The following is a 21,888-nucleotide window of genomic DNA, read 5'->3' as shown; positions in this document are numbered from 1 at the left end:
CTGGTCCCTAAATCTCAATTTCAGTATGGCGAACAAGGTAACTAATGAAAAGTACTTCCACAACAAATTCTCCATCAATGGTTATTAGATTATGTTATTAGATTTATTAGATTATGTTAGACATCAAAGAGTTGAAACTGGGTTATCAATATAGAAGTTTAACATTTAGTCAATCAGACTGCTTGGGTTGAGTTTGTATTTTCTAGTCACATTAAACAAGCATTTCTTATTTCCCTAAAGGGCAGAGATGAACTAGATCTTTCTGCACATTGTACAGAAACATCAATAAAAGAAACCCAAAATAATATACCACAACAGTACAGCAATACTTTTTCATTTTCTTCTAGAAACAGAACAAGATTTTAGGGCCAAAATGATAGCTATAATATAATATATCCATCTTCTCTATGTCATTTCAATATTTCATCAGAGAAAAAAGTCCTGTTGCTTTCATTTAATTTCAAAGCTATCAATGGGAACCACAGAAAACCATTCAAAATTGCTGTAAAGTCATGAGTTTCTAATTTAATCCTAATTGATCCTACTCCCTTATTGGAAACCCCAACAATCTCGTTGTCACAGATATGATTTCCCCTTTGCCTATTTTATAGGATGCAAGCATCAAGACCTCATTGTAATTAAGATGGAGCTGTAGTTCTGCATATTAAAAATCACATACCTTTAACAGATTATTATTATTAGAGATTTATGAACTGATTTGAATAAAATAACAACCAACACAAAGAAGTGCCCACCCTTAAATAACATCTGACCATTTTTCATCTTGAAATAAGTTGCATTAAGAGTTTTTATTAGGTTTTTTTCATTTAGTTGACAGCACTCCCAGGGTTTGGTAGTTTTAATTATTACTGTAAAATAGTCATGTGTCTATCTGTGTTTATCCAGTAGCACTTTAACACAGGTAAACAGACTTCTGGGTGCTTTTCTGGATCATCTAGATTTTTCTGAAGTTTGTTTGTTTGAGATACCTTCTGAACTCAAATAAAATTTAAAATGAGTAAAAAAAAAAAGAGGAATACCAAAAAGACATCTGCATTTAATTTTTGAAGTTGCACACACAATGGTTCATGGTTAAAACTTTATCTTACTACGAGGTGCTGTCTATCTGAATAAAAAAGTACTACAGTCATGACCCTACATATACACAGAAAGTCCTTCGAATTCTAGACGCCTGTCCGCATCTTTAGTCCTGAGTGAGCTTCTGAACATACAGCTAAATGACTTACTTCAAAAGAAAGGCTGTCAGTCAAAGATACTGACTAGAGGGGCTATTTTAACTTTGCATTCTTCAGAGAGAGTGTAAAGATAAAAACGTTTTAAAATGTTATAAGTTTTTAAATGTTAGACTCATACTTCTATGCTTAGCAACTAAATAAGAGACCCAGATTTCAAAAGTAAGCCCCCAACGATGCACACAGAAGATAGAGCTTGCTTCTACAGATACTGTTGAATCATATGACTTCAGTGACAAAAACACATAAATTAAATACCCGTACTAGAGATCTGTACAGAGAATTTAATGGAAAAGTACTCATGAAATGTGGTTTGTTATTCACTCCACTTTTATCTTTTGAGTTTAGCAGTTTTTTAGATGGGAACTTACTTATCTTCTACAAATTCTTTCCTCTACATCTCTTATAAATACTTTACTGAATATTAAAGGAATGTACTATAGTACCTCTAAGCCACTGGTGCTAAAAGTAATGGTCATAGCTACTGTTCTGGATGTTTAATGAAACTCAAAGTCAGACCTCCGGAGGTTTGCATATCAATAAAAACAAACACAGATAAGGCTGAAAATTATTATCTGAATAGAAATGTAAATTTAAATTACATATAGTCTCACACAACCATCACAACTGTATTTTATGGCTAAGAATAAAACCACATTATTACACAAAGGCTAAGTCTATACTGCAGCGCTATTTCAGGATATTCTGCATCTTTTGAGCACACCTATTATTTCAAAATATAATGGGTTCACTATTCTGAGGTCCCTGTAAACCTCCTGTAAACCTCATTCTATGAGGAGTAAGAGACATTTCTGAATAGTGATTTATTTTTAAATAAGTGCTGTGTAGAAAGTGCCAAATTTTGAAATAAGCTATTTTGAAATAACATCAAAATAAAAATGCAATCAATGTGCACAGCTCAAATTGCATATCTTATTTCGACCTATGGTGCAGTGTAGATACACACTAGAGCTGTGTCCAGACTCGGGGGTTTTTTCGAAAAAACTTCACCTGCGTCTAGACTGCAGCCGCGTTCTTTCAAAATTAAATCTTGATAAAGTGCTCTTTCGAAAAAAGGCGTTCTTGAATGCAAACAGGGTTTTTTCGAAAGAGAGCATCCAGACTGCATCTAGACGCTCTTTTTCGAAAGAGGCTTGCAGTCTAGACATAGCCTAAGGTTCAGATTCTGACCTGACTACACCTGTATAACATCACTGAAATTACTTTAGGGTTACATCAATGTAATTTAGACCATAATCTAGGACTGACTCTTGATTTCAACACAGAATTGTTTTTAGAACATTACAAAATATTTAGAAGACAGCCGAAAAGACTCAAATTGCTTTCAAATGGAACATACACATTTTGAAAACCATTAAGATTGACTAAAATAATGGTAGATGACATTTAATGGACTCTCAGACAAACGGTATTAAAAGAATTAAAAGACATCACATGCAAGATGATACAAATAAAACTGAAATGTTATCACATAGGGTATGTCTAGACTACATGCCTCTGCCAACAGGGCATAAAGGAGTGGTCAACAAAGGCTTCCCTTGTCAACCGATCCGCATCTTGACTCATGTGCTGTGCCGACGATCAGCTGAGCCGGCACAGCATGGCGACCATTTTTATTTTAATGAAGCCGGGGATATTTAAATCCCAGCTTTATTGACTATGTCGGTAGCCTATTTTACTTGCCTCTGTCAGCAGAGGTATGTAGTCTAGACATACCCATATAGTTTAGCCATGATGAGTGGAAATAGTGTCCCTAGCCTCTGTTTGTCAGCGGCAGAAAATGGGTGACAGGGGAGGAATTGCTTGACGATTGCCTGTTCTTTTCACTCCCTCGGGGCATCTGGCATTTGCCACTTTTGGAAGACAAGATACTGGGCTAGATGGACCTTTGGTCTGACCCTGTATAGCTGTTCTTATGTTCTTTCAGGGCTACTTAGGCCACGTCTCCACTTACTGGAGGATCAACACTCTGACGATCAATCTTCTGGGGTTCGATTTAGCGAGTCTAGTAACGACACACTAAATCGAATGCTGAGGGCACTCCTCTCATTGGCACTGGTATCCCTAGCTCTCATGAAGAGTAAGGGAAGTGGACGGGAACATTTCTCCCATCGACTTCCTGCTATGGAGACAGCATCAAGCTTGGCTTAAGGTACATTAATTCTAGCTATGTTATTTATGTTGCTGGAGTTGCATACTTTAAGCCAACTTTCCCCCCTCAGTATAGACCTGGTCTTAGAATTTCAGGAAGATATCTCCAGCAAATCTACATGGAAACACAGGGTCAGTTTCTCCCATTCCATCATGTGTTTTCAGTGCTATCATTTTGATTTGGCAGAACTTTATATCCTCTGAAGAGATGTAAATAATAAGCTAAGTACCAGTCAGTGGTGTATTGGGCCAATATTAGTTAAGTACCTTTTGTAATTCATCCAGTGTTGGGCTTTAGCCCATCATGATAACTATTTATTTACATAGTAGGAATTGAACATATTTAGTAGATTGTTCCATACTGGTAATAGTTACTTAAAGCCATGTTAAATGCCAAAAAAGTGATAATAAAATAACGGCAGTCCCTTCTCTTTCTAATATTATTAGTAAAAGGGATTAAAAAGGACTGGCAGTAATTTTAATTTTAATGACAGGTAAGATGAGAAAATAGCATAGCTGCTATGTCCTGTGAGACTAACAATCAAATGTGTAAGTGCTTGATATGCCTATACCACAACACTTGTTCACAGGCTTGCTTTGTGTGATGTTTACAGAATATATAGTAGTTATTGCTTTTTTTTCCTTGCAACAACTCCACACAGTAGGATTTTAGCAGGGAAAGGAAGTATGACAGGATAAATAAAAAGAAAGGAGCAGTTAAGGGAATGGAATTTGGGTATCTAAAATCCAAATAGTGTTCTTAAAAGAAAATGATTAGTTAAGTGGCTTCAGATTGTGTCTCATTGATGTTATGACTGTATGAAATCTACTTGTCCTGCTCCTATTAACTCAAGATATTTACATTTTATCAAGAACTTTGTTGATACTTTGAACACATTCATTTTATCCACAGAATACATTAACTTGATTAATTTTGTTCCCATAAGGAAATGTAATGGTTTTTTTAAAAAGTATGCTTGGATCACAAAAGAAGTGCTTCACAAAATGTGTTTCATTTGCTAATTGAAATATAGTATTTAGCAATAAGTGCACTTCAGATAGAAAGGCGTGAATAATCAACAGATACTTATGTGAATGATGGATAACTTTGAAGGGAATTAACCGGACTGAGTTTGTATCTCTCTTTCCAATGTGCAATATTCACACAGGACTTTGGTCATGTGACTGTGCCACTGAAATTCATGGGACTACTTCTGTAAGTAAAATGAGCAGGAGTTGATCTATAGTGCATAAATTACAATAAATTAAAATGTATCATACATATTTTTAATTCAGTAGCAGCAATTATAGATTTAAATGTGTTCTCCAGAGCTCTTCTGGGTGCAAATCTTAGTATGCATAAACATCACAATTCAAGACTGGTCAGATGACAGCCAGAATACCTGGGTTTGGGAATAGATTCTGGTTTCTTGGCTCTGCGAGAGAATACGCTGAGCGTGCCATGACCCAGAATGATGGGTAGGTGAAAATCCTCTGTCCTCAGCCACTCTGAAGCCTGGGGCCGCCCGCTGCCATAAATCAATTAATTAATCAATCATTTATTTAATCAGGTAGCTGCATTTTTACAGTGTTATAGAAATGGGCTCCAGACAATGTCTTCTCTATAAAGTTATTGCAATTTTAACTAAATTATAGAGAGGTTACCTTGCACCACTTCATCTTAAAATGCTGACATTCACTTCAGTGAAAATGCTTTCCCCCAGCCCACTGACGATCCAGTTACATGCCTGATCCAGCAAAACATATATGAATACTCACGAATAATTTTAAGCACGTGTAATCCGTTCAAACTTCTCTTCTGATGGGAATATTTAAATGCTGGTTGGGGCTTAAGTCTTTACTATAGTAGTTATGTGGTGATACAAAGACTCTGGCATCAGAACTAATTTATTTAAAAAGAACAGATCTTGCAAGGATGTAGGAGTTATCATTTGGATTTTCTTCCAATTAGTCCATACTCAGTGTTCTAGTGTACATCATGGCATAATATGTTAAAACGGCAAGTAGATTTATTTTACTTCAAAAAGAAGTTCAGATTCCAAAACCAGTAACCTGGAATTTTGAAGCACCTCTCTGGAAATTTTCATAGAATTTTTAGCAGGTTACAGCTGCATTATTCTGAAAGTCACATGAAAAGAGACGCCTCTTCTACATCTTCCCTAGCCTGTGTGATTAGGCTTCAGGCAACTGTTTAAATTTTGTTCAACCAAAGATGGACAAGGCCAATCTTCAGAGTGTTTATTCTGACTTCATTAAATGTCTGCCACAATATTCTGCCTATTGTGTGACAGCACAGTACACAGTGAAGGACATCGGCCTTTAGTAACCTCTCTGCTTTTAAACTGATATGATGACTATATTTTTATTCTTAAATTGGGTGACCAAGACAAACATGGTATTATCTTATGCAACACACAAATCTACAGTAATGAATGAAAAACAATAGTTTCTAAACTTATTGTGATTTCCCATTTATAATCTCAAAGACATAATACACATGAATAAAAAAGATTCCAAGTAAAGACATTGTACTGTAGCCTAAATGATTGGGTAAAGTGATACAGTTCACTGAAAACATTCTTTTCCTGACAGTTTCTTCAGCTCTTTAATATCATAAACACTAAATGCAACTTGAAGCTTGTTTATAACAAGCAAATTATAGTCCAGGTTGCATTATTTAGTTATAATTTTACATTCACTTTTTGTCTAAAGATTTGAGATTATTTTTATGTGCTAACCTCATGAAAATTCTCAAGCTGGTCTTAATTAAAAGTAGTTGGTTATTTGCTAGAATACTGAAGATGGCAAAAAAAAATCTGAGTCTCAATAAATAAAAATTTGCTCTTTCCCAGCTGTATCTATAATTTTTGATGCCCACCTTGAAACACTTAATACCTTGATTTTCAAAAGTGCCAAACGATGGTACTGTCCATTGATTTAAATAAATTGAATTTGTGAGCATTCAGCACTTCTAAAAAATCAGGCCTTAGATGACTCAGGTGAAGCACCAAAAAAATAGAAGCAATCAAAATTAGTATCCATTTTTTAAAATATAGGCTTTATTACATAAAATAGAGAAAACTTCTGAGTCATTCTTTGGAAACATGTTTTCTCCACTGATGGACAACAACAATGAGAATTTAATTAACATTTAATGAATAAAAATTTGATCCTTGCAAATATCTTTTATATGGGGTTAACTATTGTGGTCCTCATCTTTTTAACTATACTTTTCAATATGGGATTCTGAGTCATCCAGTGTCTTGGGTTACTTAAACCTAGTTTCCCATGGCATACTGTCTTGGTGCCAATTCTTTTTTCAGGTGGCTCTCCTGAGGAGGAAATGAAAGACTTATTTTGCAGGGTTATTACGCGTAGCAGAACCAGAAGAGAATCTGTCTGGTAGGAACTGCAGCCCTACAGAACAATTTCTTTAGGAAAGAGATTGCAATCTTAATCTTTCTGCATCACTCTCCCTTGCCCTTGTTGTACTGACAGCTCATTGGCTTTTTCCGAAGAAGTGTCAAATTCAGAGACAACAGGAGAAGCTGAGAATCAGGCAACCAGCCCAGGACTGGAGTAGCCTTTCATAGAACAGCAGCAGTGAGGCCTGTTGCTGTTAGGGAGCATAGGAGACTCACACAAAGCATAAAGGATGGCAACCCTTTCACCCCAAGACTAAGATCATCATTTCATCTTGGTTTTGACGGCTTCCTCTTTTTTGAACTGTAACAGCTGGAGAGAATTTTGGATAAAATGTTCTTGTCAGGATTTGTTAATATAGTGCTGGATTAACTGCCCTGGAGACTGGAGTCCTACAAGTGCATTGGGGAGCAACACAGCATCCCACACATGTGTCTGAACTCTGACTTGAAACTGACTCTGTGTAACCTTTGCATTCTGGGCTCTCTTGATCAGCCTGCTAACAGTAATGGTGTGTCCCTTTAGAGCTACCATACAGCTGCTGTTGAGTGCCGAAGCCAGCACAAACGGTACACAAATAGTTACGGAGCTCTACTAGCACCACGCACAGGCTGTCATGGACTGTGGGAGCTTTGCTATAATGTGTGTGCTCCTGGATATATTTCCCACAATGCAGAACCACAACAAAGAGGCCAAATAGTGACAGTGAGGTATGTGGGAGGTATTTTTTAGCCTCAGTGAACTTCTCACCAAAAATAAAACCATCAATATCCCAGAGAGACAAGTTCGAAATCAACCCAGGTCAACAGTGAACTATCTCCTGTCTTGAGCTGAGAAGCTCAATTTCTCTCTACCCACAGCTGGAGCCAACTGGGCAAGACCAGCCTAAGAGTTTGTGGGGCCCAAAGCGGGATGTTGTGGTTGGTTGCCTCGCGTCATGCGGTCCGCATAGTGGGCGGCTCACAGCAAGGGCAGTAAGCGAGTAGCCGGGCGGGAGAGCACCAGGCAGCATGGGGCCCTGAAGGCGTGGGACCCAAGGCAACCGCCTTGCTCGCCTTGCCCTAAGGATGGGTCTGCAACTAGATTTGCTATTGTAGCATTCTGTTCAAGCAAACATTCCAGATAATTCCAAGCAAGGTGAAGCTCTTCCTATATTAGCACTAATAAGTTACTTTTATAGGCCTGATCCAGCAAAAGACATCCCCAGCTTTCAGACATTAGAGTCCCCAAAAGACCTCAGATGCCAGCCTCACTACAGACTGGCCTAATCCACAATAAAATTGATCCTGCTAAAATGGGCCAGAAAAAAGAAATCCTGCCTTGAAGGTTGATCCAAGGGCCCGTTAAACTCAAGAAGCATTTTCCATTGATATCAACATGCACAGAGTCAGGCTTTGTGAAGAAGCTCATAGGAAGGAAAGCTCACAAATGAGGTGCTACTTGTCTGAGCTCCACTGCACTCATTGCGGAAACAGCCCATGGACTAGATTAACTATTCTGCAATGCCCCAAGAAACAGTATGAACTGGTTGCAGTCCAGGTCTGTGCATGCATGCATGTCTTTACCTTCTCTCACTGAGAAGAGCTGGAGGGGATCTCTTTTCTCCTGTTAGTCATGTGACTTATTTTACCCCGACATAATTCTCTTTGCCCCATCCTCTTCCTTCTCATGGAATCCTTTAACTACTGTTCTCAGTGAACTGCCTTGTAGCCTGGAGGAAGGGCCTGTCTCTGTCTTGGTTTTCTCAGTGCTGGTTTTTCAAACAATAATTGAAAAACTGCAATTGTTGCTAGAGTTTTTGGAATTTAAAAGCAGGAAATGATTTTCAATCAATGGGAAAGAGTGAATAGGGTTGTCAGATGGTTTAATAAAAAATACCGAACACCTTCCCCTCTGCCCCACCAAAAAAAAAAAAAAAAAACCCAACAAACAAACCACCGGGGAAAAAATTCTATTGAGGAAAAAAAAAAGGGGGGGAGGAGACCAAAGAAGTTGTTGAGAGAGACAGAAACAAAAAGCACTGCGCCTTTAAATGGCCCCGCACTCCTCACTTTTCTGCCCTTACTAGATGCAGCAGGGGAAAATTGTCTCCGCTGGGCTTCCGTCCCAGGGAAACAGGAAATACTGGACATTTTACATGTCCATTATTTCCTGGGTTTTTTTTTACCATACAGGGGATGCAAATACTGGAGTGTCCGGGTGAATACCGGACACCTGGCAACCCTAACAGTGAAACTTGTGCTAGCAGCCACCCCTTTCAGGCGGCCTCCTATTTTAGGAGAACATTCCAAAAGTACCATGTACAACTTTTATTAGAAGACCCCTCATTTTTGGAAACTGAATTTTGCCAGTCCTTTGAGAGGTTCTTAGCCTAATTCTACCATATGTACCTATTAATGCCATGGACCTGGTTAAACACAAAGTGCTTGCTTCAGCCCTGTTGGAGGCTACAGTCTGCATCCCTACACATCTGTTAGAACAGCTGTGCTTTGGAGGAGGCTTGCACTGTGACAGAGGGCAAATAACAATATCAGGTTTCCAGCAGCTGGAAGGAACTTCAATTTACAGCCAGGAGTCTTTGGTCCTCACTGGCAGAAACTGCCTGGGAGAGATGCTGGATCAGTACACCTTCTGCATGCCCTGGCTGTGCACCGTCCTGAGTCAAACACACTTCTTGGGCCACACTGCCTGGCTTCTGTTCCTGCAGCAGAGCAGCATTTTTAGGCAGCTTGCAATACTATACTATGCTCTCCATCTCTGGCTGGGCTTTCTCGTTTGGGTTCTTCCAGAGACACTGAATAAAGTCCATAGTGCAAAGCAGTATTATGAAAACATAGTAAGCTTTCATATTTTTTCTCACATGAAAAAAAATCTGTGGGTTACATGTACTGACTATTGTTATACCAATAATACTTACTTCAGCAATGCACGTGATAATACTTCTATTCATATTATTCTTTTCCCCTACTTAGCATAGTGTCAACATGTACTGATCTAAAACTATTAGACTATCAATCTTGGAACCTTCTTTCCCTCAGGCAGCAGGACAAATACTGCTTCATTTCCTTAAAATAAAAGTTAGACTTATAACTGACCCAAGTCATAAAACAGAATCATGCTTTTACTCCAGCCTCTCTATATGCTGGTGATTACCGGGGAATAACAAGATAGATATTTTTAGGGCATACTAATGAATTTCAGACACCTGCACAATTGGATTTAACTGCAGTGTGGAAAAATCCCTGCCAGGATGTGATACTACAAAGTGCTGACCATGTCACACAACCATCTGAAGCTGGATTCCTGCATTAATGCCTACAGAGATTCTTTGGTGCGAAAATAATTGTATTATTTAAATCCATATTTTATGAAAAATATTGTTGCTTATGTAATAGAGATCTTTGGAATTCTCTTGTTTTATATAACATTTTTTAAACATTGTGAAGGAAAGAAAATGCCATAGGCATCAATCTGAGCATACAGCTAAGTATCCTATGTACTAATGTGAAGGAAGCAAAGGAAATAGTTCCTTTCGGCAGTGTGATTTTCTTGATTCGTTCTCTATACAAATAATTGCTTACATTGTGTAATAATTTTATAAATATTAAAAAATACAGACCTGTCTGTTAGTGTACAGTAGTATTTTTTAGTTAAAATAATTCTTAGAAACATTTGGTTAAGAGAAACATTTTCTGTACTAAATTAGTATGCAGTGCTTGGTAGCAGGCTGTCAAGACAGATGAAGACTAAATAATTATTTTGTTAAATTAGTTTAGTATTTGGGAAAGGTATTAGATTAACTGCTGGGGAGACTGGCCTCCATTTTACTCTGCCAGGGTTAGCTCATGAAGGGATTAACACAATGAATCCTGCAAATCCTGCAAAATAGTTCAAAGGTTAAGAAACTAGCCAGCCCTTGCAAAAACAACAAACTTTACCCCCAAAGGATCATCTCCGCACACCGTGCAGACACTTGGTTCATTCCCACATCCCAGAAGTGCTCTCTTGTCAACGGGACCCTACCCTCGGTGCTTTTCACTCCTGCCTTACAAACAAGTCCTGTTTGCCAAACTTCCTCAAACAGAAGCTCAGGTGTGCAAAAGAATAACATTTCTAACCCAAGACACCATGTGAGCAGACTGAGGCAAAGATTTCACATTACTCAACTCTTTCCAGCCATACAATGCATAGGCAGTCGCACTGTGAGCTTCTTCACACTCCATCATTAATATGCCTCACCCTCAACTGGGAGTAGAATTAAATGCCTCATCTCTTTGCCTACACTATAAAGAAAGGTGCTAATTAGAGGCAACTGAGGCAGTTATTTTTGTCATGTGAAATCCTGAGTATTAGGAAGTGACTTGTAGAGCCCTGCAAATTTGCAGCTATCCACTTTATAACCACGGCTCATTTTTGCAGATATGGATACAAATATGTATATGGATACAAATGCATGCAGAACTGGCTACAATCTTGTATCTAGAACCCTGCAATATTGCAGGCATTATAACTTTATATCCGCAGGTATCTGTATCCGCAGATGCCAACACAGATATCTGCAATCACATTTGTGGATGCAGATGCGGATACAATTTTTGTATCCATACAGGACTCTAGTGATGAGGCTACTGTTGATATACATATGCATGCACATATACATGCCACATTTACACACACACACACTTCCATTTACAAGTATTCTGTGATAGAAGCTTTCTAGACCATCACCTATTATTTACACAAGTTTATTTTTAAACAGTTAACTGTAAAGATGCTGTTTGTAGTAATAGCGCTATAATTTACAGAAAAGAGGAGGCAGCCTTCTGAGAATGATAATAGAAGCCACTGCCTACCACTTCTAGACTGCCTTGGAATCAGGTTTGTGTTGCTAGTGCATAAAAGCTGTCAGTTTAATGAACGTGAAATAAACAGGTCTCAATTCAGTTTGGGGTGCAAATGTCCATGTCATAAAAGCACCACCACTGAAGGCACCGCAACTGGTGGTCTCAGCAGAGAATGAGGAATTGAACAAGCTGGGAATCTCACTCTCATCCCTATGGTGGTCTCTCCAGGATAGGATTGAGATTCCTCATAGGAAAGGCAAAGGAGAGGCAGCTTGCACCACTGCTGACCTTACTGTACTGGTTCTGTGAACAGAGGACTTCATTCTCCAGGGTTGTCAACTCCAGCACTTTTCATAAGAACTAAAATTCATTTAACAAAAAGCCTCCCCCATACAATAACAAAAATGCCTGTGTTATGGGCCATTTATATATAAGATGATAAAATTAGACTTGGGAATATGCAAAACCACAAGATCTGAAACCCCTAAACTTAAGGCAGGTGTGATTTAGTCTTCCAAGTTTGGGCCCACTAACAGGTCAAATATCATATTTTGGTCTCATGTTCCTCCAGCTCCCCCAAATGGCTAACTGTACAGAAAATAATGAAATCTGAAGAAAATCTTACCTTCTTGTAGAGACTTCTCAGATCTCTGTACTGCCACATGCTATTTAGGACCTGAGATGCTGCTTTCACCACTTTTGGTGAGTGCCTATTTCATTATAAAAAGAGAGAGAGAGAGAGAGAAAAGAATTAAATCCCAGGCTCAGTTAATGATCATTTTTGAGTCAATTACAAAAGCTTGAAACTCATAAATAGAGTTCTGCTATTTGCCAGCTCTAGCAGGACACTGTAAGAGCTTTCCATTCAGTGGTTTGGATATCAACATTTTTTTGACTAACACACTCATAAATGCATATTACTAAGTGTTAGAAGAGGAACAAAACCAATATGCACTTTCACTGTACAGTGAGTAAGAAGCCTGGGTTCAAACCCCGAACACGAGACCAAGATAATTCTTTCAAGAGGGAGAGTAACTCCTGAACTCGTTAACTGAAAGGTGGATTGTGGGGAAGGTAGACAGAAAGTCAAAATTGGACAAACTGGTTCTGGAAAAGTGGCTTGGCTGCAGCCCAGCCCTTTGTACAATGGCATGAAAGACAGAAGTATGGTTTTTGGTTTCCTCCTCCTGGGATAGTAGACTGAAGCATTTCAAGGAACAGATGAGTGAGTACTCACTGCACCAATGCCGTCTACCAGATGGTCAGAGGAAACAGAGGAGCAAGACAAGTGATGAAAACTGTTTAAAGATGGAAACAGGTTGGGGACAAGACACAGAAATATAATACATCATACGTATATAAAATGATCAATACTTTGTGACTAAACGAAATTCATCTGGAATCCAAATTTGGACTTATGTTCTGAAACATTGACAACTGTAACCTATTAACGACTACACTCTAAACGTATATAGAAAGACATATTTTACTTCAGATGGACTCCTCCTCCTTCTGGAATCTTTCCCCAGGAGATGTGAATAATTATTTCAGTGAATTAGAGCCAAATGTTCCCTTCTGTTTAGGCAGCACAAGAAGGAGCAGATGTCTTAAATCCAATGAAAAGGGCCAGGAGGACAACACAGGAGAGGATGTGACTATGCAGAAAGTCCATACCACATGTCTATCCTCCTCCCCATAGCCAACATAAAGCAGCAGAGCCCCAATATAAAATTACAAGGGATTAGCACCCAAATGAAGATGTTAGGGAACAGTCAGGGTATGTCTACACTACAAAGTTAGTTCGAACTAAAGGACGTTAGTTCGAACTAACTTTAATAGGTGCTACACTAGCGCTCCGCTAGTTCGAATTTGAATCGAACTAGCGGAGCGCTTAGTTCGAACTAGGTAAACCTCATTTTACGAGGACTAACGCCTAGTTCGAACTAGCTAGTTCGAACTAAGGGCTGTGTAGCCCTTTAGTTCGAACTAGTGGGAGGCTAGCCCTCCCCAGGTTTCCCTGGTGGCCACTCTGGCCAACACCAGGGAAACTCTATGCCCCCCTCCCGGCCCCGGACCCCTTAAAGGGGCACGGGCTGGCTACGGTGCCCGTGCCAGGTGCAAGCCTGCCAGCACCCAGCTAGCAGACCCTGCACCTGGCACGGCACAGAGCCACCCACCCGATGCCCCCCAGCCCACCCCCTCTTGCCGGGACCAGGCTGGCGGCTCCCGGGAGCTTGCCCTGGACCGCAAGAGGCGGGCACCTTCCTGGGCTAGTGCGGACATCGTGGACCTCGTCCACGATCTCCGCACTAGGCACAGGAAAGTGGCCGTCTAGGGCAGGAGAGCTGCCAGCCTGGCCACCCAGGACCAGGTGTGCATGAAAATCAAGGGGGTCCACTGAGACCCCCGACACTGAGCCCTGAGCTTACAATGGCCGTACTGCGTCAGACCAAAGGTCCATCTAGCCCAGTAGCCTGTCTGCCAACAGCGGCCAACCCTAGGGACCCTGGAGGGGATGGACCAAAGACAATGACCAAGCCATTTGTCTCGTGCCATCCCTCTCCAGCCTTCCACAAACTTTGGGCAGGGACACCACTCCTACCCTCTGGCTAATAGGACTCCATGGACCCAACCTCCATCACTTTATCTCACTTCCCTTTAAACTCTGTTCTAGTTGTAGTCTTCACAGCCTCCTGCAGCAAGGAGTTCCACAGGTTAACTATTTGCTTTGTCAACAACAACAACTTTCTCTTACTAGTTTGAAGCCTGCTACCCATTCCTTTCCTTTGGTGTCCTCTAGTCCTTCTTTATGGGAACTCAGGAAGAACTTTTCTGAATGCACCCTCTCCACCCAACCCCTGCTTTTAGAGACCTCTATCCTGTCCCCCCTCTGTCTCCTCTTTTCTAAGCTGAACAGTCCCAGTCTCTGTAGCCTTTCTTCATCTGGGACCTGTTCCCAACCCCTGATCATGTTAGTTGCCCTCCCCTCTCCCAGCCTTTCTCTTCCCCTCTCCCACCTCCTTTTCCCAGTCTCCCCCAGTTTTGTTCAATAAAGACAGAGTCAATGTTGGAAGAAACGTTATCTTTATTTTGTACATCAATAAGAAGGGGGGCTAGGGAAGGGTAAGTGGAAGGAGGTGAGGGAGGAATGGGGTACGAGCCCCCGATGGGGAGGACTGGGCTGACTCTGCGGGCTTCTGGGGGTGGAAGCTCTCCTGCAGCCCCCCAATTACTCCCTCTCCCCAGATGGCAGCCTGCGGCAAGTGCAGCCGGGCTGATGGCCGAGTGGTGTGATGTGCCCAGTGTGGGCACTCAGGGCACTCCAAGCCAGAACTTCTTTGCAAGCGGGGCACCCCTTAGAACAGTGTGTCCGGGGTGGGGGTCGGGACCCTTTAAGCGCAGCCCTCGGCTAGCCTGAGACAGCATCTCCATGCTCTAAGTCCTCCTTTTATGCCCTGCCGGCACTGCTTCCGGCCATCCTTAAGCCCTGTTCAGAGTCCACTCAATGTGGACTTACTAGTTCGAACTAGCAAAACGCTAATTCGAACTAGTTTTTAGTTCTAGATGCGTTAGTTCGAACTAGCTTAGTTCGAATTAACTAATTCGAACTAAGTTAGTTCGAACTAGCGCTGTAGTGTAGACATACCCTCAGACTTGCACTTTGTATCCTTATGAAAAGGGCACAAGGGGCTGCAAAAAAGAAATTACATGGTACAAGTATTGGCAACATGTATTACTCGGCACACACGAGAAGGGTAACAATTGCATTACCAGCAGAGATGGTAAAATAATGTTCATAGCATCATTTATTCAATTATTTTCCACAATATTTTCCTAGTAAATTATTTGTTGATACTTCTCACCTCTATTATCCATCCTGCAAACAGAACTGGGTGACTAATTCATGAGTTGATAAGAATTTGATGAATACTTTCAAGAATCATAGTTTTCGTTATTTACCTATCTTTAGCCACTAGTGGGTTACTAGGAAGAGGGAATGACCAATGTGGTAACAGTGCCAGTCATGCTGTGACTAACTAAGGAGAGGCTAAGAACAATGAGATTCACTATATTTGGCCAGTGTGATCCCACAGATGCCAGTTCTGCCACACAACTGTACAGAGATTAGAGTAGATAGTCCTTCCACTATTGTGATTGTGTCCTATCCCTGTGAAGAAAGCACAGGGTGAGAAGGGAAGGGAAGGACCCTGCAGATCCTCTACTTCAAAAGTGGACCCACAAACAGCCACAAGGAACTCTGGCTTCATATTTGAGGAACACATGCTGCACACAATATAAAATGCATTAATATTTAAGGCTTATATTGAAGTATGCTGAATATGGCAACATTTCTCCATCAGTCCAGTATAATGCAATTCTGTGGGTTCCAGTTCTCTGAAGAGCATCTAGATGGAAGGGAATACAATTGTGTAAAAAATTACAAACTGAAATCTATCCACGAAAATCTCTATAACTCCTATTATAGGTAGTGTTGAAGTTGTGTTGGTCACAATATATTAGAGAAAGAAGGTGGATGAGATATCTTTTGCTGGACTAGCTACTGTCTCCAGAACTGAAGAAAAAGTCCTGTGTAAGTTTGAAAGCTTACTTCTCTCACCAGCAGAAGTTGGTCCAATAAAACATGTTACCTCATCTATCTTGATTCTATATATTCTATTGTAACAACTTTTAAGATTAAAGCATTTTTGACTTAACTTCTCATGAAACAGAGTTTTTGATCCACTGAATTAAAGCTTTGGAGACTTCTGTTGGAAGCAGACACAGTATATATTTATTAATTATCTGGATGAGGGGATGGATTGCACCCTCAGCAAGTTTGCGGATGACACTAAGCTGGGGGAAGAGGTAGATATGCTTAAGGGCAGAGATAGGGTCCAGAATGACTTAGACAAATTGGAGGATTGGGCCACAAGAAATCTGATGAGGTTCAACAAGGACAAGTGTAGAGTCCTGCACTTGGGACAGAAGAATCCCAAGCATTGTTACAGGCTGGGGACCAACTGGTTAAGTAGTAGTTCTGCAGAAAAGGACCTGGGGGTTACAGTGGATGAGAAGCTGGATATGAGTCAACAGTGTGCCCCTGTAGCCAAGAAGGCTAATGGCATATTAGGTTGCATTAAGAGGAGCATTGCCAGCAGATGCAGAGATGTCATTATTCCCCTTTATTCGGCTTTGGTGAGGCCACATCTGGAGTATTGTGTCCAGTTCTGGGCCCCCCACTACAAAAAGGATGTGGACACATTGGAGAGGGTCCAGCGGAGGGCAACCAAAATGATTAGGGGACTGGAGCATATGAGGAGAGGCTGAGGGACTTGGGTCTATGTAGTCTGCAGAAGCGAACAGTGAGGGGGGATTTGATAGCAGCCTTCAACTTCCTGAAGGGAGGTTCCAAAGAGGATGGAGAGAGGCTGTTCTCAGTAGTGACAGATGGTAGAACAAGGAGCAATGGTCTCAAGTTGTGGTGGGAGAGGTCCAGGTTGGATATTAGGAAAAACTATTTCACTACGGGGGTGGTGAAGCACTGGAATGGGTTACCTAGGGAAGTAGTGGAGTCTCCATCCCTAGAGGTGTTTAAGTCTCAGCTTGACAAAGCCCTGGCCGGGTTGATTTAGTTGGAATTGGTCCTGCCTAGAGCAGGGGGCTGGGTTTGATGATCTTCTGAGGTCTCTTCCAATTCTATGATTCTATGATTCTATTATATTGATTTTTCTAAGACGACAGTGATTACATTAGAAGTAACAATAAATGGTTCTTCTGAGGCTAGTAACAGTTGGCCTTATTAACAGATGTCATACTTCACAATTTAACACAATGTTGCATTTGTAGCTTCACTAACTACAAATACAAATATCCTTTTCAGTAACAGGTTAGCAAGATATACTTTCCCATATTAATATTTGAAATTATGGAATCTCTTTGAAAGAAATTAAAAAGACAGAAAGAATGGTATAAAATCTCAAGTTTTTGAAAGAAGAGTATAAACTCCTATTTGAGGCTAGGAACTAGTATTATGTGCTGATAGATTTTCTTGTTGTACAACTACATAATCAATACAAATAACCATATCTAGTTCTTGTATTCTGTTTTTCATCAGTAGGTCTAAAACAGTTTATAATAGAGGGCACTACAATTATTACTAGGGCATTCTGAAAACACATATTAGCCAACATGTCCCAGACTATTAGAAGTATATGGCTTTCAAAAGGTAAGATTTCCTGGATTTGCAGTAAGAGGTTATATTTGACTCATCGAACACTGTAATACTGACATATTCAAGAACTTAACAGAACTGAACATCCAAATCCCATTGAAATCAAGGGGAGTTAGGTGGTTTATTTTCTTAGGTGCCTTTGAAAACTCCAGCTCCAATGTCAGTAGGTAATAACGATCTCTGTTGGAGAAATACACAGGTGGAGAAATACAAATTTTTTGTAGATTTTTCTTAAGTTTTATTAATGTACAACGATAAACTCAGAGTCAAATTCCCCATTGATGTCAGTGGGCACATTTTACTGAAGAAAAATGGAGATGCTCGTGCTTATACCAGCAGTAAATCTGATCTAGTCAAAGAATTAATTTATTTTAATGTGCAATTTATTTATAATACAATTGTAATATGCTTTATTACTAAGGTGAGTCAGCAGCACAAGGGAAGCTCCCACAACTGGAATCACCACAATTAGTAATGCTGCTCCTCTTATCAGTTCCTACAGAGATATAATAATGAGAGTGTATTGGGTGAGCATGAAAGGAGAGAGAATAATAATAGAAGAAAAGGGAGTAAGATTGAATTGGGTCAGCAGTGCATTAATTGCCTAGCCCAGCACCTTGCTTTAGTAACAGGTGTAGTGGGTAGATTCCTCTGTCAGGCTGAAGATTGGCTGTGCAGAGGCACGTTAGAGCCCTGAGGATGCAGCTGCCTCTGTGCTGATAACACATCCCCCTTCTGATAAAAGGATCTATACATTAGAGTGAAAGCTTCCATTTTTCAAACTGACGTGGTCCCACTGCAGGCAAAGCAGCTACACTTCTGGAAGTCTGATGTGTCTTGTTTGTACCCCAGCTATGCTAGGCAACCACTCCCAGCAAAAGGAGAAGAACCAATGATCTCTTCATGAACAGGATGTACTGACTTAGAAAAAAACATGAGATGCATTCATAACAATTGCAAAGAACATAATACTGAGCTGTGAGCCTTCTCCTATATATATCGGTGCCATTCAATGTAACACACAGAAGGTCTTACAGATACTTCTTAACAAGCAAGGGGCTTATTAGGGGTGGAAGTGGAAACGCACATGGCCTCATCCCCCCTTGCCAGCCAGAGTAACTGCTGTCTGGTGGGGAGTAAGCTCCAGCCTGCAAAGTGGTGATGTTCCTCACATCCTGCATTCCCAAAGCAAGTGGGAGTACGGCTGTTTTTCAAAAAAAAAAAAAAAAATTTCACTTACATCCAAAATGCAATCGCGTTCTTTCAAAAAAAAAAAATTGAAAGAACAGAGGGGTTTTTCCGACATTGGTAAACCTCTTTCTATGAGGAAGAAGCTGTTTTCTGAAAGATTTCTTTTGGAAAAAGGTGTGTGTGGATGGGGAAGAGGGAGTTCTTTTGAAAGAAGAGGAAAGAGGAAAAAGCACAGGTGCCCTGGTGGCCACTCCATCCATAGTAATCACAGCTTAAATGTGAGATAGCGTCCATTCAGTGTGGATGCTATCTTTCGAAAAAGCAGATGGCTTTTTTGATGCTCTTTTGCTGTGCAGACACTCTTTCGGAAGAAGTTTTTTCGGACGATCTCTTCTGGAAAAGCTTCTTCCAAAAGAAGCCTGTCATCTAGACTTAGCCTAGGAGAGGAACAGTCCCTGTGTGAGGCACAAATCCTTTCCCAGGGGCCCTCCTGATTGCTCTACTATTACATCGCCCATGACACAGGAGCCTAATGTCTCAGGCTACCATCTTATGTTGACAAAAGGTTTCAAGCTAGTTATTATGATGAAAAATAATAATTCAGGGTGCTGCAATATGCCAGTGACAGCAGGCCAGAAAGGAGACCTGCCAGAGACTTTGATGCTGGGTGACTTTTTTTTCCCCTGTCTTCTTACATCTGACACAGTTCCTAACGCAAATGATTTATGATTAAACTTAATAATGAAGCTAATGTTCTCACCAGACAAGACAAAGCCATTTAGTACTAATTACATCTATTAAAGATTTTACAAAAGGTAAGAGGTGATTTGCAAAACATACTTGTCTCCTTTACTCTTGGAAATGCCAACCAGCTTCTCAATGCCTCCTGCATCCCGTAAGGCCTTGGCATTCTCCATATTTTTAGTGATGACTTCATGTAGAGTGCAGCAAATGGCAGTTACAGTGTCATCCGACATGGCCTTGCTTGCTGAGCTGTTGCTGTTGTTACCTCCTGGAAGTCGATGGACCAGGTCCCTCATGGCATACTTGCCTTTTTGGAAAGAAAATGAAGGGAGAATTTTGAGGAAATGTAAAGGAAGGAGCATGGGGGACACAGGGGAAAACACACAAGGCAGCATTAGTGCCATTTTCTTAATGTCAGGTCTATAATTTGATATCAATATTATCTTGCCATTAGCCACATTTATACAAACACATGTTGAAGGATCATTTTCCCTTTAGCACCTTCAGGTGTGAGATATATCTTGCTTTTGTGCCAAGCAGACAGGTATAGTGCATGTGAAAGTGTAAATCAAAGATTTGAGAATCCAGCAGAGATCGTCCAATCTAGATCTTCCTTACCCCACCATAGCAGCACCCTTTAAGTGAGCCCAAGACAAGCTGGCTGGGATGATGCATCACTACTAATAATCTCACCACTATGTAGAAAAAATACAAAGGCAGTTAATCGGGTGTAATTATGCTAGTATGCTTTATAATATGCTTCAAGAAGCTCTGGTTATTTCTACAAACTGTCAGTTGTGGGAATATCAGTGATTAGAAGGAGAGGTTTCTCTGTACTGTGCTGCAGTCTGATATCTAGCAAAGGATTATCTTACTTTACATTTATAACTTAAATCTTCTGTCAGAGCAGTGCATTGTTGTAGGGGAGTTTGTAAGCTAGTTTAGACACAAGAGGGAAATAGTATGGTTCTGCATTATAATATTTTTCTTGTTTAAAAGACATACATCTTTAAAAAGTTATTTACATGAATTAAGCACTTGGGAAAGATGCCATGTTAGGAGTCCTGATTCATGGAGAAGGAAATTTTCCATGTAACCACAAGGTAAGTACAGCACAAGTAAAATAATTCTCCACACTGCCACATCCAAGTGCCTTAACCCTGTCCTGGAGGGATCGCCAGTATGGATGAAAGTTTAATATAGCCTCTCATATGAGATGCAGACAAGCAGAACAGTGAAGGAACTATGAGCCGCATCCAACCCTCAGCGAAGACAGTGAAAACATTCCCATCATATCTTCAGTGTACTGGTTCAGGATCTTGGGTGAAATAATCAGCTCAACACCACTCACTAAAATCATAGAATACTAGAAATGGAAGGAAACTAGAGATATCATCGAGTCCAGTCCCCAGGGGAGGGGCAGAGGAGGAACACAGCGGGCTCTGCACTTTCCCTTGCATGTAGTCACAGGAAGCAAGAAAAAGAAAAGCAAGAGTGAGCGGGTAAATGTGGCTGCAGTCCCCCCACCCCTCCAAAATGGCACCCTTGCCCCTGCATACACCCCTCCGCACCCTCAGCACCCTATCCTGAGTCCTGCACCCCATCTTCCCCCTACTCTGAGCCTCCCAGCTCCCAACCCAGACCTCTGCCCTGAGCTCCTCCTCACCTCCAAGCTCCTGCCTTGACTCCTACTATCCCCCATCCCCTCCTGCCCTGAGCCCTCCACACTCCACCAGAGGGGTGCGACACAATAGTACCTGTAGGAAACGTAGGTTACTTTCACCCCTGAATACTTCCTATCTTTTCTACACAGTGCAATAATTTTGCTCTTGTACCATTAATAAAGTCTCTTTAGAAAACTGCCAATTGTCTACAATTATTTTTCCTCCTAGACACACTTCCAATGGGACTTTACCTACCAACTCCCTGGCCATGTTTACATTGCAGCGCTATTTCGGGATACTGGAAATAGCTATTCTGTGTCTTCGAAACAAACCCGTTATTTTGA

General features: G+C 40.7%; 1 protein-coding gene across 8 annotated transcripts in view; it reads right to left on the bottom strand.

Annotated features, from left to right (window-relative positions):
- Positions 1 to 21,888, bottom strand: part of CTNND2 (catenin delta 2) — a 1,073,049-nt gene that overhangs the window by 41,656 nt on the left and 1,009,505 nt on the right. For 7 of the 8 annotated variants that reach the window (XM_006120137.4, XM_075921468.1, XM_075921467.1 and 4 more), the window contains 3 exons: positions 19,977 to 20,187; positions 12,339 to 12,423; positions 4,829 to 4,954 (listed from right to left, as the gene is read on the bottom strand). In XM_006120137.4, coding sequence (XP_006120199.1) covers positions 4,829 to 4,954; positions 12,339 to 12,423; positions 19,977 to 20,187 — 422 coding nt within the window. The remainder of the gene's footprint in view (positions 1 to 4,828; positions 4,955 to 12,338; positions 12,424 to 19,976; positions 20,188 to 21,888) is intronic. The other variant, XM_006120139.4, reaches the window with a different exon arrangement.

Source organism: Pelodiscus sinensis, chromosome 2 (genome assembly GCF_049634645.1).
Source record: "Pelodiscus sinensis isolate JC-2024 chromosome 2, ASM4963464v1, whole genome shotgun sequence".
Taxonomy (NCBI): Eukaryota; Metazoa; Chordata; order Testudines; family Trionychidae; genus Pelodiscus; species Pelodiscus sinensis.
This window is presented reverse-complemented; position numbering and strand designations above follow the sequence as displayed.